This window comes from Chaetodon trifascialis, chromosome 5, assembly GCF_039877785.1.
Source record: "Chaetodon trifascialis isolate fChaTrf1 chromosome 5, fChaTrf1.hap1, whole genome shotgun sequence".
In the NCBI taxonomy this organism is placed as follows: domain Eukaryota; kingdom Metazoa; phylum Chordata; class Actinopteri; order Chaetodontiformes; family Chaetodontidae; genus Chaetodon; species Chaetodon trifascialis.
In genome coordinates this window covers 17,929,242-17,942,984 of record NC_092060.1, presented here as the reverse complement: position 1 = coordinate 17,942,984, position 13,743 = coordinate 17,929,242, and the positions used below count along the sequence as shown (strand labels likewise).

Below are 13,743 nucleotides of genomic sequence, written 5' to 3'. Positions count from 1 at the left end.
TCCTTCTTTATAAATCACCAGTGTTTCCTTGTTCTCACAGTCAAAGCAGCACTACCTCAGAAGGAAAAGAGGGGAGAAAGGCTTATTGGTGCCGGTTTATAGGCCAATAATCATATCAGATACACTTAAAAACGCAACAAGAATTTAATCACTGCTTTGAGAGGAACAAACCTTTATCAGGACCCAGTCGAACTATTTATTCTGCATTAATGACTTCACTGCCGGACAAGCAGCGGTGAACTGAGCAGGAGCTGAACCTAACCTGACCACAGGACACGCACAGATTTGAGTGCTGGATGATGTCTGTGCACCCCAGAGTCATCCACAAGAGGAGGGAGACCATCACAGCTCTGCCTCTCTACTACTCCGGACACCTCCTGAAGAAACACAGAAATGAGAAGGTGAGGACAAAGTTGGAACAGACACAGACTGTGAGTGGGCATATAAGATATGGACCATGATTCCTCTCGGTGTGCATGGCCCCCAAAGGTAGCTTCTTCCTCACCTCGGTTCTCGGTGCCCAGCCATGTCTCCTCAGCGACAGTTAGTGTATGTATGTGGGCGTGTGTAAGTTTGTGTGTGTGGGTATGTATGTCTGCCCATGTATGTGCGTGACTGTATGTAATTGTGTATCTCTGTGTATATTTGGGGGGGTGGGAGGTTTGGGGTCACACTGTTCTGTAATGTTGTTGTTTTTCCCCCCTGTGAGGCACTTTGTATTACTATAAAGTATGAAAAGTGCCATATAAATAAAGTTGATTTGATTTGATTTGATTTGAGAAACAGAGAGGACTGAATGGACCATAAATAGTGATGTTTGATGTTTGAGGTTTTATGACCGCCTTAAATTCCCTTAAATGTGAGAATATGAAAACTGTGTCAGGAGTTCAAAAAGACAATTATGATTTTCAGGATTTTAAGAAGTACTACGCAGAGCTCCGGGGAGCCATGCTCTTTCTGTACGAGGATGACACACAGGGCACGGTAAGCAAGCAGCTTCATTCGCTCTTCTGTCTGGACTGACTGAGTTTAACAGCGAGATTGTGATTTTGAGCATTTTGACATGAACCACAGTATAACTGACTCCTATTTTAGATTAATTCATACATGGTGCACTGACCAAGAATGTCGGATGATATGCCATCATTCTCATATTTTGGTTTGTTAACTTCATCAGTACACAGAGAAGCTGAACCTGGAGGAGCTGAAGTCCATGGAGTTAGATTCTCCATATCAGAGGAAGGCACCAACGATCTTCACTCTCACGCTGCCCACAGACGTGGTGCAGCTGAAGGTTTGCCGCAGTGAAACCTGACAGATTTTTATTTTCCCTGTTTGTTTTCTTTGTCAGTAACATTTGCTTGTCAAAATGTTTGCTTGTTTGTGTGTGCCTCTGTACAGATGGACAATCCTGACACAGGAGAGGAGTGGAGGGGTTACATCCTGACTGTGATCAAAGTAAGCAAACACACACACGCACACACACGCACACGCACATACTGTATATGTAAGCTTAAAGACACACTCTGATGCGCTGATGTGGGAGTCTGTCTAATAGACTCTCAGTACAGTTCCTGCTAATGGGACTGAATATTGCTGAGTGCTTGTAAAAAAGCAACAATAAACCCTGAGTGTCTGAGTTCAAACCTGCTCCAATAACAGGTACTTAACTATACAAGGAGCATAACAAACAATAGGAAAGTAAAGTATTTCCTGGTGAATAGTCAGGCAATAATCTGGCAATGAGGAGTCAGGTTACAAACAACCAAGCAGAGACACCTGAAAACTGAAAATTAAGATTCAGATCATCTGCAACATGTGAGTTTCTGAAAGAGATGCTAAATGTGATAATTCTGCAGACCACGTCAGAGAAGAATTTACTCAGTGTACCAGGATGTATTTTCCAACCTGCTCCACAGTCTGTAAAATCACTGGTTTAAGTAACAACCATGACGTCGGGCTCTGCTTCCCTGTAGAAAGAGATTCCTAGTAAGCTGCAGCTGCTGCCTGGCCAGATGATGCAGCTGCAGGAGGTTCTGGATCAGGAGAGGAGAAGAAACCTCCTCAACTGGCGCCCACCCCTCCCACCCCGTCCATTCTTTCTGTCAGCCACCCCCTCCCCTCCACTGCCCAATGACAAGCCTCATAGCGCCCCTGAGGTTCCTGCGTAAGTTGGACAGTTTGTCTCCAGAAACTTTGATTTTCAGGTTGTTCCTCCTCTCTCAAAACTGAAGCGCTTCCTGTTACTTCTGTCTTTCTAACAACAAACATACTGACATTAAGTGATTATTAGTATTTTTGAGAGTCACTGACAGTCAAGCCCTTCCAGTTATCCCATTGAATGTGTGTGTGTGTGTGTGTGTGCGTGCGTGCGCGCCTCATTCCTTGCCCTCTGAACATATTTCTACCTTGATTACATTGACAGGCAATGAGGAAGTGTTTATTTTTCTCATTGATTCCTGCAGGTGTTTCTTCAATGTGACTCGGCAGGAGGCTGAGCGGATGCTGGAGGCAAATCCCGAGTATGGAGGCATGATCCTCCGCCCGTCCACCCTGGAGAACAACTACGCCCTGACAGTCCGACAACTGACGCCCAGGTCTGAGCATCCAGCTCCGCCTCTTTTATAGTTTTTCTTACATCTCAGCGCTGTGTCATGTTTATTATAAGCTTGTTGGTCGTCTGCCAGGTGCATGTGCAGGAAAAGAAGTGTCCACCAGGAACTCATAATGTAATTATCAAGACGATCAGTGACCATGATAAAGCATTGATAGAGAGATGAACGTTGCATTTTGCTCATTCGCATTTTTTTACATTTCATATGTGCTGCTGTTTATCAAAGGTCTAATCAGCAGTGAGTAAATAATCCTCCTCTTCCTTGTGTTTAAGTGGGCCTGTGACGAGGAACTACAGAGTGACCACCACAAACTCAGGGTTTGTCATTGAACTGGAGACACCAGTAAGTCCCGCTGAAAGAAAATTTAAATGTTTGTTTAATTGTAAGAATTAAGATCCAAGACTGAAATGATGCTGCATTCATGTACTCAGAAAATAACTACATTAGATCCAAATATATAGGTGGGACATCTAAACACATGTAAGTAGAAATCATCTAAATCATCATTAAACGTAGTCGTCCTCTGCTTTTCTTCCTGTGTCTTCTCCTCTGTAGGTGACGGTCTCCTCCTTAAAGGATGTAGTTCAATACTTCGTTGAAAAGACAGAGTACCATCTTCGTCCCTACATGTTGTCTCAGCCCTACGACACTCACATTGGTGAGAGCGACGCCGCTGTCACAAATACTCTCAGGCTCAGCGATGAGTGCACATCTCCTAACAGTGTTTATATGTGCGTTGACAGAGCTGTCACTTGCTCCGAGCGTCACCTCGCCCACACCTAAAACAATACCCAGGGCACAAGTGGCACCTATGCTGCGGTCAAAGACCAAAAAAGTGCCTGTACTTCGTCCACAGAAGCCAGTGGACAGTGAATACGTGGTTCCTTATGATGACAGTCCTGATGATCGAAATGAACCAAAGCTGGGTGAGAATGAGTGGGATGTTATCAGAGCTGCTTTAGGTTTGTATATCAAGGTGTCCACATGAAAGAGTCTAAATATGTCTAAATTTGTTTGTTTTTGTCCAAAGTAGCTCAGTTGGATAGAGAGCTGCCTGAAGTTTTAAAATTCCGGGGGGATGCCATCTGCGCTGCAACTACCAGGGAGGAGGAAGTCACCACGTACGAGAATCAAACCAGTGAAAAATGCCAATTAAACACAGTACTGTGGACCATTGAGGGTGATTAACTTTTTAACCTCGGCTGAAAGATTACACACTCCCCCGTGAACAGCATTCTTGAAAAATGTTTCCAAAATGCACTGGACAGAGTTAAACGTGTGTGAAATTAAAATGGAGAGGTTTTCAGTTTCTTAAAGGAAAGGTCTCAAGTTCAAATTACCTGAGGGCCAATGGTCAGGCTGTTGTCTCCTCAGTGAACCCTTTAATAAAACAAGACACGCAAAAAAGAATTATCAACATCTGCAGCCGTGCTAAAGGAAGTACAGTGCTTTGAGCTAAATGCTAACACCAGCGTGCTAACATGCTAATGATAACATGCCACTGTTTTACCATGTTCACCATCTTAGTTTAGCATGTTAGCATGCCAATAATCCATAAACACAAAGTTAAAACTACAGTTAACTGCAGTTAAACTGCGTCGTCATAAACCCAAGGATTGAACAACATAAAAATTTGACCTGAGAGCGGTGCTAGATGAAAAGTGATGTGATCAAACGGGAGCGGGAACATGAATCAGCGCGCCAGATATCTTTGATAGTCCGTCCAAGAGTTATTGAGACACTACAATAGAAAACAGACAAAAGTCATGTAGATTTTATCTTCAGGCGACCTTGAATTACATTTCATCACAACTGAATTTGGCCCTCCAGCTGTTGGTTTGTTGTAACAGCAGAACATTAAAACAGAAAATTATTAAGCTTTATGACTTACAAACCTGTGCATGAAGCCTAAGTTTAATCATTGACAAAGATGAAAGAGAAATGTTTCAAGAGCTCTTTGATAGAGACAACTTCATGACCCACATCTGAGTCTCAAAGTATGCATATTCACATTCAGTAGTTGCTTATTAGCATGTACATTAGAGGCATATTGGTTCTTTATTAGTCATTATAAAGCACTTACTAATGCTTTATTCTGGGGGTTACATTAGTTTCTGATTCATTTTCTTAAAAATCACTAACCATTGCAGCTCTAGTTTCAACTACGTGTGATATAGATGTTTTTTGTCACAGATGGGAAGCTTACGATTTCTGTTTTTACTTAGCGATTGTGGTTAGAACAAAAATGAACATTAGGATAAAACTGTATGAGCCAATAACTATACAGGTGAGATTGTTGATAAATAATAGTAAGTTTAAAAGCATTCAATAAAAACCATAACCACAGCCCAGGATGATCATTATTCTTTATTTTTTCACACATAGGAGTAAGCCAACATAAACGCCTCAAATGTTATAATCATATTTTTATAAGTTATTCCATTAAGATTGTATTTTCATATTTGTCGTCATTATCATGGATCATGTTATAGGTTGAAAGTTTAAGGATCATTCATCACTCAATAAAAGACAGCAAGACTGTGAAAAATATTCAATAAAAAAAGAAAAACAAAGACTCTCTCCCTTTTGTCTCCTTCATCGTAGTGTGTTTCATAGTACCTGTTCCCACCTCTTCTTATTCACCCCCCTCTCACCTGTTTCACCTCTCATGCTCTGCTCCTTCACACTCTGTTGTAGCAGCCTTCGTGTGAGAAAGACAAATAAAACATCTGTAATAACTTAATATCTCAAGATTTAAAAAAATAAAAGTAAAACAGAATAAATTAAGATGATTGTTCCCCAATGAAGACCACGGCTCCATTGCTGTTGTGACATTACTTCTCGGTGAGTGACAGCTGCAGGATCCTCTCCAGCTCCTCCTCTTCCTCCTTCTGCTGCCTGCGACACACATAAGAAACAGAGCAGTCAGAGCAGTGACAGCTGTTTCATTTCAAAGAAACAACAGCAGATAAAATATTCTTAGTAGAAAAATCCCCTCCAAGTAGACGCGCACATTTTAAAAACCACCTTCTAAAACATGACTCCCGTCTCACCTGTCCATCTCCTCCTGCTCCCGGCACGACAGCTCCATGGCGATACGCAGCTGCTCGTCGAAACTCGACGCCACACCGAAGTGTCCCGACAACCGCGGGTCTGTGACTGTGCTGTAGGACAGCGGGGAGTTGGCGGTGGGGTCCAACGGAGAGACAGAGGAGGGCTGGCTGGGGTCGGCCGTGTCCTCTCCCTCTCTGCTGGCCAGTGAGATGGACAGAGACTCCTGAATCGCCCTGAGGACAGAAGACTTAAACTGAGCGGCATCTTTACGGCAAGGTTTCTCTGCTGGGCTTCATTACAGGATGTCTGGGAGTTGCTGCTCCCATGAGAAGGTGGAGAGAAAAAGCTAATCACTGAACTCTATTTAGAGATGTTTAATTAAATTACTTGACAAGCCACAGGTTTCTCTGCGTAAGAACGAATTCTGAAAAAGCTTGAGTTAAACCTCAACTGCAAACAGACCTGTTTAGAATAAACTCTGAGGACCTTTTTCCTTTTTTCTGCTCAAAGCCATGCGAAGATAAACTAAGCTGCCTGGATGACAGCTTGAGGCTCAGCTAAATTTAGCATTTGATTCCTCATCATTCTTCACCCTTGTTTTGTTTTCAGCTCACCTCTCCAGCTGAGAGTCTTCCTCATACAGTGGACTCTGGGGCACCGGGCGGCTGTTGGTCAGGGCCTCCCAGATGGTTACCTAAAAACCACACACAAGTGCTTCAACTGGCGTTAAATGAAAAAAGTCTTTAAAAAAGAAAAGGACGAAAAATAGCATTTTCCATCAGTGACCAGTACAGGTCACACCTGGGTCACTGCAATGTCTCAACAATAATAATTACAATAACAAACTTTATTTGTACAGTGCCTTTCATACAAGAATTGCAGCTCACAGAAATTACGCACCAACTGCTTCACACAAAAAAAGAAAGAGAATGGACATAAAAACAAGGACAGGAAATGAATGTAAAATAAGACAGAGAATAAAACACACTTGGTGATGATAAAATAAAATAGAATAAGGATGGAAATAAAGTTAATGCATAAAATAAGATGGAAAATAAAACCACTGAATGAGAGTAATAAAATAAAGTTCAAAATGAAGTAGATAAAATGCATAAAATCAAGTAAAATCTAATATTCAACAAGAAGTGCAAAAGTTTCAGGCCTGTATCAGGAAAGTCATCGCTTCAAGGATGAATCAAAAAGTCACATTTTTAGCTTCCTTTTAAACATATTTAGTGAGCTAGCTTCCAAGAGATCTGTTCCAGAGCTTTGAGGCATAATGGACAAAGGCTGCATCTCAGATTTTCTTTCATCTGTAGCTGGAAACCTCTGCTAAACCAGCAGTAGATGATCGCAGTCTTCTCAAAGGCAAATAATAAATGAGGAAGTTAGCGATGTAGCTTGGTCCTAGCCCATTAAGGGCTTTGTATACGAGGAGGAGGACCTTAAAATCAATCCTGAATGTTCCAGGAAGCCGGTGCAGAGCAGCTAAAACTAGACTAATGTGCTCTCTGCTCCTGGTTCTGGTTCATAGTCGAGCCGCAGACTTTTAAATGAGCTGAAGTCTCTCAGTGGTTTTGTTTGGGAGGCCAGTAAATAGAGCGTTGCAGTAATCAAGTCGGCTTGAAATAACAGCATGAATCAGTTTTTCAGCATTTGATTTAAAAAAAAAAAATTTTCGAAATGGTTGTATTTTAGATGTTTCTAAGGTGAAAAAAAGGGAAGAATCTGACCTGGTCGCTCTCTGTGCCGGCGTCCAGCAGGCTCTGCTGGATGGCAAACTGCAGCAGGTTGTCATCCTCGTCCCTCATTGGCTCGCTGCGTCCTGGACCGAGGGTGGTGTAGTCTGCTGGGGGCTCGAACACCGAGGGGTCCACCTCGCAGTGGAAGGGAGGGACAGACTGACCTGGGAGAAGATGGGTTACATCATTACTGCACCTACGAGTAAAAGGTAAAAGATTAAGCCTGTGCTCTGTTATGGAAACAACTTCACCTGCCTTATGTTTTCAGAACAGCCTTCATTCTCAAACCAAAAACATTAGAATTACAAGACTTATCATACATATTATTACATATATATTACAATAGTCACCAGCTTCCTCGGAGCTCTCTGGTTTGTGAACCGTCACAGAGCTGACTGGCTCGTCGCAGCCACACAGGTTACTGAACGTCACTCTGGCGTTCAAAACATGAAACAGGGGAATCTCTGGAAGAAAGACAGGGAGAGTTTTTGTAAGCTTTAAAGACTCCTTCCAATGACAAGTTTTTAACCTTATGAACATGGTTTATATGCTACAAGATGTATCATGAGAGAAATAAGCAGTAAGCGCCATGGCTGAGTATTTTCCGTTGACTGTATCTAAGTAAATCTGCCATGTGCTCCATAATGTTAGCCAACGTTAGCCTGCAAAGTCACATGATGATTCATGTCAAATGCTTAAAGGACACTGTATTTGGCTTGGGGGTGTTGACGAAGACTTAAGGCAAATGTTACCTGAAACATTTTGTCAGATACCTAAGGTGCTGAATTACATGACGGCGACATTCATGATGATAATTCTGACAGAAAACTTCGCATGACGTTGGTGTTCTTCTTCAGAGTTGAATCCCAGTTTGAACATGTGTGACTTAGTTACTCCTATGTTACCACTTCCCACTGTGTACCGCACGGCAGCAAGCACACAAGGAGGAAAACAAACGAGGAGGAAACAGGAACCGGAACAGGAAACAAGGAGAGGTCTCTTCTGTTTTTTTTAATCTGTGCATACTAAATGAAGGCAAAGGCGAGTTACATCTGAACTATTTTAAAGCATGAAGGGATTTTCTTTTTTAATTCAAAATGTGTCATTTTAATGATGATTTTTAGGGGTTTAATTAATGTCAGGAGAGGAACTTCAAATGACTGATTATTCCTGTCGCACAGGGGGCAGTGGGAATGAAAACATACTGTAAGACTCATGATACATGAACCACGCACATAAAGTACCCCAGAATAACAAGCTGCAGACCAACAGGCCTGGAACGTGTGGGATTGGATTCAGCCTTAATAATCTCAAGATATCCACCCAGCTGCTCACAGGAAATTACCCCCACGGTGTGACCTCTCCTACACACCTATCTTGACAGGGAATCCTGGCGGCAGGCGCAGGGTGATGAAGTCACGCAGCTTGGCAAAGTGGGCGTTGGAGATGGCCATGAGGTCGATGATGGGTGTCACCTGCTCCGCCAGTGACAGAGGGTGACTCTCGCTCAACCACAGTGTCGCTTTAAACCTGGAGAAGAGACAGGGAGGCGGACACCCTCGTTTAGAGTGAACCGGTCCATAAAGAGAGCTTTAAGCAATGAACGCTAATGCCACGTGATCCCACGGCGGCATCATACTTCTGGACTTTGCTGGTGAGCTCGACGGGACGTCCGATGTCGCGGCCGTTCAGGTTGAACTCTGGGTTGAAGTACTCCTCGGCTGTGATGGCTGTGGGGTTGTGAGGACTGGCACACTGGGACACATTACTCTGACGGAAATACAGAGAGAGAGCCATCAGCGGCGACGTTCATCAAAGAGAGGCTGCAGGTGGCGTGGGTGGATATGACGCCGCGGAGACTCTTACCCCATTGTGAGCTGTGTGTTGTTCAGCGATCCCCAGGAAGGACTGCAGAGGAGTCTTTGAGCCTGAGCGGGAATAACACAGAGAGATCATCATTATCATCAATCTGCTCTGCAAATGGATTCTGCTTTTTGCTCTATTAGGGTGGAAAGAGATCCATCCGGAGCAAAAATAATATTATCATACTTTGAGGCGGACATACCTTTGTCACGATGGACTGCATAGTGATCGATTTTGTTTCGTTTATATCTCACAAGTTAAATTTAAGGAGGCTCCGTTTGATTTCCCTGCAGCTGTTTTCTGGCTCAATAACACCGTTTTTCGCCGTGATATTGTTTCCCCACCACGATAAATGCACAACAGGGACAATGTGCGTGCGTGTGTGCGTATTCACCTCTGCTCCTCGACTTATCCTGGTCTGATAGATGCTCTGTCCTTGACCGAGTCACTAGCTCCACATTGGTGGCACTGTAAACCTGAACACGATGACGCACAAAGAAAAACACAGACACTTCTTCTTTACACTTTGTTTAAGCAAAGCTGCTTTCAACGCATTTATTTGGGTCACAAAAGCATTTCTTTGGTGTAGACAGCAGTAGGTCACACTGTGCTGCAGTCTGGGTATGAAGAGTCTCCTCTGGCTTATCTCTGACAGAGCAAACAACATACCGTGACTGTGTTGGGTCTGTCATTTCTCACACTATTTTCTTGTCCGCATCTCTCTTGTAAAAATAATTTCCCACCTCAAAAGGAGATTCCTGGTTAAAGTAAATATTTGTGTTCAAAAACACCGTAAAATCATTTCTGCTCTCTGCTTTCAGACACTTTCTTCCCTGTGTAAATCAAACCTCTTATTAAAGGTTACTTAAAACTCAGAAGCAGATAATTAGTTCAAACTGGATCACGTGGTCTGAACTGTGTGTTTGAGCCAGCTTTGCTCTTTCTCAGAGCTCACTTACCTTGGCTTCATACCCGCTGACCACCTCACTCTTCTCGGAACGCCAGCCCCAGATTCCCGACTTGTTCCTAAACACAACAGAGATTAAGTAAGGCAGCTTCACAGAGAGAGATGAGGCAGATGGTTCATCAAATGCAACCTCGATGATTTCGCTTGTTACCGTTCGAAGGCAATGTTGCGTGTGTTGAGGTGCGTGGAGACGATGGGTGACGTGAGTCTCTGGGCTGTGTTCTCCTGTGATGGCTGCATGGCCGCCAGGAGGGAGGGCGCGTCACGAGGAGACAAGACAAGCGGCTCTGTGTACACCACCTGCTTCTCGTGGTCCACCTCCATCACCACGGCCCCATCATCTAAGAAGAAGATCACACAGAGGATAAAGAAAGGCAGACCTGAACCGAGGCCCCGCCATAAGAGGCACAGACTGTTGATCAGAGAATGACTCAAAGGACGGCATTTCTGGCTTTCACAGTGTTTTCGGGATGGGTCCAAGCTGTAGCTCTGTGATGCTGCTCTAGGAGCATACACACCTCCACCCTTGAAGATATAGCTGCGTCGCCCTTTCAGCCAGGTCATGTGTTCGAAGCCCAGGAGGGTGGTGTCCACACGGAGGCACGAGCCGCTCTTCCACACTCGGTAGACGTCACTGGGACACACCTTCGACACCAAGGGCACTGAGAGGAGGATTGAGGGAGCATTTTAGATGCAAGGCACAAACAGGCGAAGAGAACGAGGCAACCAAACAGGAAATGAGGGAAGAAGAGGGGAAAGATTATAGTGGAAGATGAAATGTTTCTCTAGAAATTTTCTCAATATAGATCGCTACAGAGTGCAGCAGCTAATGATTAATGTCATTAGAGATGAATTCACTGATCATAAACTTTATAAAACAAGACAGAAAATCACAAACTAGAAAATGTGATGCCATAAAATTGCTAAGAAATCAAAAGTAATCCATTTAAAACAGATGAGTGCAAGAAAACAGCAACCAAACTGTATTTCTAATGATGCGATGTACGACTGAAATTACGTGTAACTTAATTGATTTATAAGTGGCACTTGAAGCAATTCAGCATATTTGATGAAGTCTGATGTACTGTGATTCTTGCAGTTGTTGGGTTGTATCTGCATGGTTGAACGCCCTTATTGTAAGTCGCTTTGGATAAAAGCCTCTGCTAAATGAATGTAATGTAATGTCAACAGGAAATTATCAAAATCCAGCAGTACAATTCCCGTACCACTGAGGACTTGTATAAAGTGAAACTGTAGACCATTACAAATGTTCCAATTCAGTCGTTATTGTAAAGAAAGCGCATTAAGAGGCATTAAGAACTGAAATTATATATGTTCAGAGCTTTATTGCACATAGTGGTTGATGACGATACAAATATTCAATGCTGTGAAATGGATTTAACTGTTTACATGAGCATCTGCTGCAGATTAGAGAAGGCAGAGTAATCCAAACACAAGAAACCAAATACACTATGGAGGGCATTTCATGCAGGCTACTGGTGGGCTGCATCCTGCAAGGCACTGTCTCAATCTGAACTGAGTGACAGCTGCTCTTGGGGGAGCTGTCCAACCAGTGTGGTGCTGAAACTGACCTCTGTGAAAACACACTCACCCCAACTGGTGAACTCCCACTTCATCTCCACATAGAAGTCCCGCGCCTGGAAGACCCCAAGGAAACTTTGAGTACTCAGACAAAAGCAAAAAGCCAATTCCAGTCAGGAGGCTGCGTGTTGTCTGACATTTGTGCATCCTGACTCAAACAAGCTTGAGACTTAATATTCTGGGACCACAATGAAAAACAATGCACTGACAAAGCAGCTGAAAACTTTGTCCTGCACTCAAAAAACTTTTATCACATATTCACCAAAGTTTTGAGGCGTGGCTGAGGATCGGGTGTGTTGTTAGCAGAGTTTAAAACTTCCAGGCTTGGAGTTTTTCAATCAAACGCCAGGCTGTGAAGCAGTTTTACCTGTCTTAGTTTGCTGAGCAGCTCCGGGATGCCCGCCAGCCTCTCTGTGGCACGCTTGAAGTCTCTGTACTGGAGCACCAGCTGCACCAGCTCTGGGTCCCCGGTGCTCACCGCCTCCTGCAAGACTGAAACACGCATCCACATTTAATGACAGCGGGTGCTTCTTATTCCCGTGTGACGCTGGGATGCATGGCAGAGCACTCACTGGTCCAGCCCTGTGTGTTGCAGTGTGTGGGGTCTGAGGAGTGCCTGAGCAGGACCCGGGTGGACTCCAGGTGGCCCAGACATACAGCCAGCTCCAGCGGGGTGCGCCCCCTCGGATCGAGGCGCTCCACATCCTGCTGCAGAACCAAACACACCAGCAGCATCAGCGCAATGCAGCGCGACCCAACAAACGCGTCTGTTTAAAAATATATAGATAAATCATCCGCCAGCTGCAAAATAAACCTCCTGACTCACCTCTTTCTTCTGCAGCTCTCGATCGAGCTCCAGATACTGATTGTTCCAGACCAGAAAATGCAGAGGAAACGCTTCTTGAGCCATGGTTGTCGTCCGCTTGACAGTGAAATAGTAGTAAAGCTATGTTTGCTGTATGATTTCTGCAGCCAGCAGATTGCAGTGACACCACAGCAGACTCGACACAGCTGGCTAGCTAGCTAGCTCAGTTAACAGCAGAAAATGGGTAAACGCCGAAAGACAGAAGTGCTTCACTGGAAAAACCTGTCACTAAGCAAATCTATCCAAGTGGCTAATGTTAGGCGGCAGACACACTAGAATACCGTGCGTGTCTATTGAAATTAGTGGGCTGAGTTAGCGCGGCTAACTCAGCCCACTAATTTGATGTAGTTAACGTTAACTAACAGCTAGCTGAGCTAACGTTAGCTAACTGGCTAATAACAACATTGTTTCCTGCTCCTCTAGGCACCTGTTTTCCATCATTCACGATGCAAGACAAGTAATTCAGCTGGCCAAAATGCACGCCCCAAGTCCGTTCATTTTTTCATGATGGATATGTTCTTGAGGAAAAAAAAGAAAAAGGAAATATGGGTGAAATCGCCGGCTGATAAAGTTGGCTAGCTACCCCGCTGCTGCTGCGAGCATCCCCTGTTTATATCGCAGGGTTGTCACGGTCCGTCAAAATAAAGCGAGATACGGCCTTTACTCCAGTTTCACATCCAGGTCAGTCAAGTCGGGGGCGATCCGATGACAGCTGCTGCCGATAGCGCTCAGTCGAGCCTTGCTGACGATCGGGAAACCAGACCACGTCTGACAAAGTCTGATCCGCTCCTGTGCGAGTACGCAGCTTTGGTACAATGAAGTCTATTAACAGCTGCAGCAGCGCTGCTTATTTATATATTTATTTGTGCGTCGTTTTATTACCAGGTTATGGAGAGGAGCAGGGTGGAGCCGCGGAGGCGCTGATGTTTGATCTGATCTTAATAAACTATAGTATTAACAGGAAAATGGAGCAACACCGCTCGCGCACCTGCGTGAGATGCGCGGTCAGTAAGAATAGGACAGCTACCCATTGTT

The 13,743-nt window shown here is 44.1% G+C and overlaps 2 protein-coding genes across 2 annotated transcripts; one reads left to right on the top strand and one right to left on the bottom strand.

Moving 5' to 3' along the window:
- The first annotated feature begins 3 nt into the window (after positions 1-3).
- LOC139330952 (signal-transducing adaptor protein 1-like) lies at positions 4-3,803 on the top strand. Its single transcript, XM_070962186.1, has 10 exons — positions 4-401; positions 913-984; positions 1,178-1,294; positions 1,402-1,458; positions 1,977-2,167; positions 2,466-2,597; positions 2,888-2,957; positions 3,171-3,273; positions 3,359-3,541; positions 3,649-3,803. Exons 1-10 carry the CDS (start codon positions 297-299, stop codon positions 3,801-3,803), a joined length of 1,185 nt encoding a protein of 394 aa, XP_070818287.1. The 5' UTR covers positions 4-296.
- A 1,160-nt stretch (positions 3,804-4,963) lies between these two features.
- Positions 4,964-13,690, bottom strand: ankrd13d (ankyrin repeat domain 13 family, member D). The gene is made up of 16 exons (XM_070961973.1): positions 12,670-13,690; positions 12,416-12,551; positions 12,211-12,335; positions 11,854-11,899; positions 10,760-10,903; positions 10,393-10,582; positions 10,234-10,300; positions 9,669-9,750; positions 9,278-9,339; positions 9,051-9,181; positions 8,784-8,941; positions 7,762-7,875; positions 7,403-7,575; positions 6,284-6,363; positions 5,669-5,902; positions 4,964-5,513 (listed from the first exon to the last, which is right to left on the bottom strand). The coding sequence occupies exons 1-16, from the start codon at positions 12,751-12,753 to the stop codon at positions 5,450-5,452; spliced, it is 1,890 nt and encodes a 629-aa protein (XP_070818074.1). The 5' UTR covers positions 12,754-13,690; the 3' UTR covers positions 4,964-5,449.
- Positions 13,691-13,743: the final 53 nt, after the last annotated feature.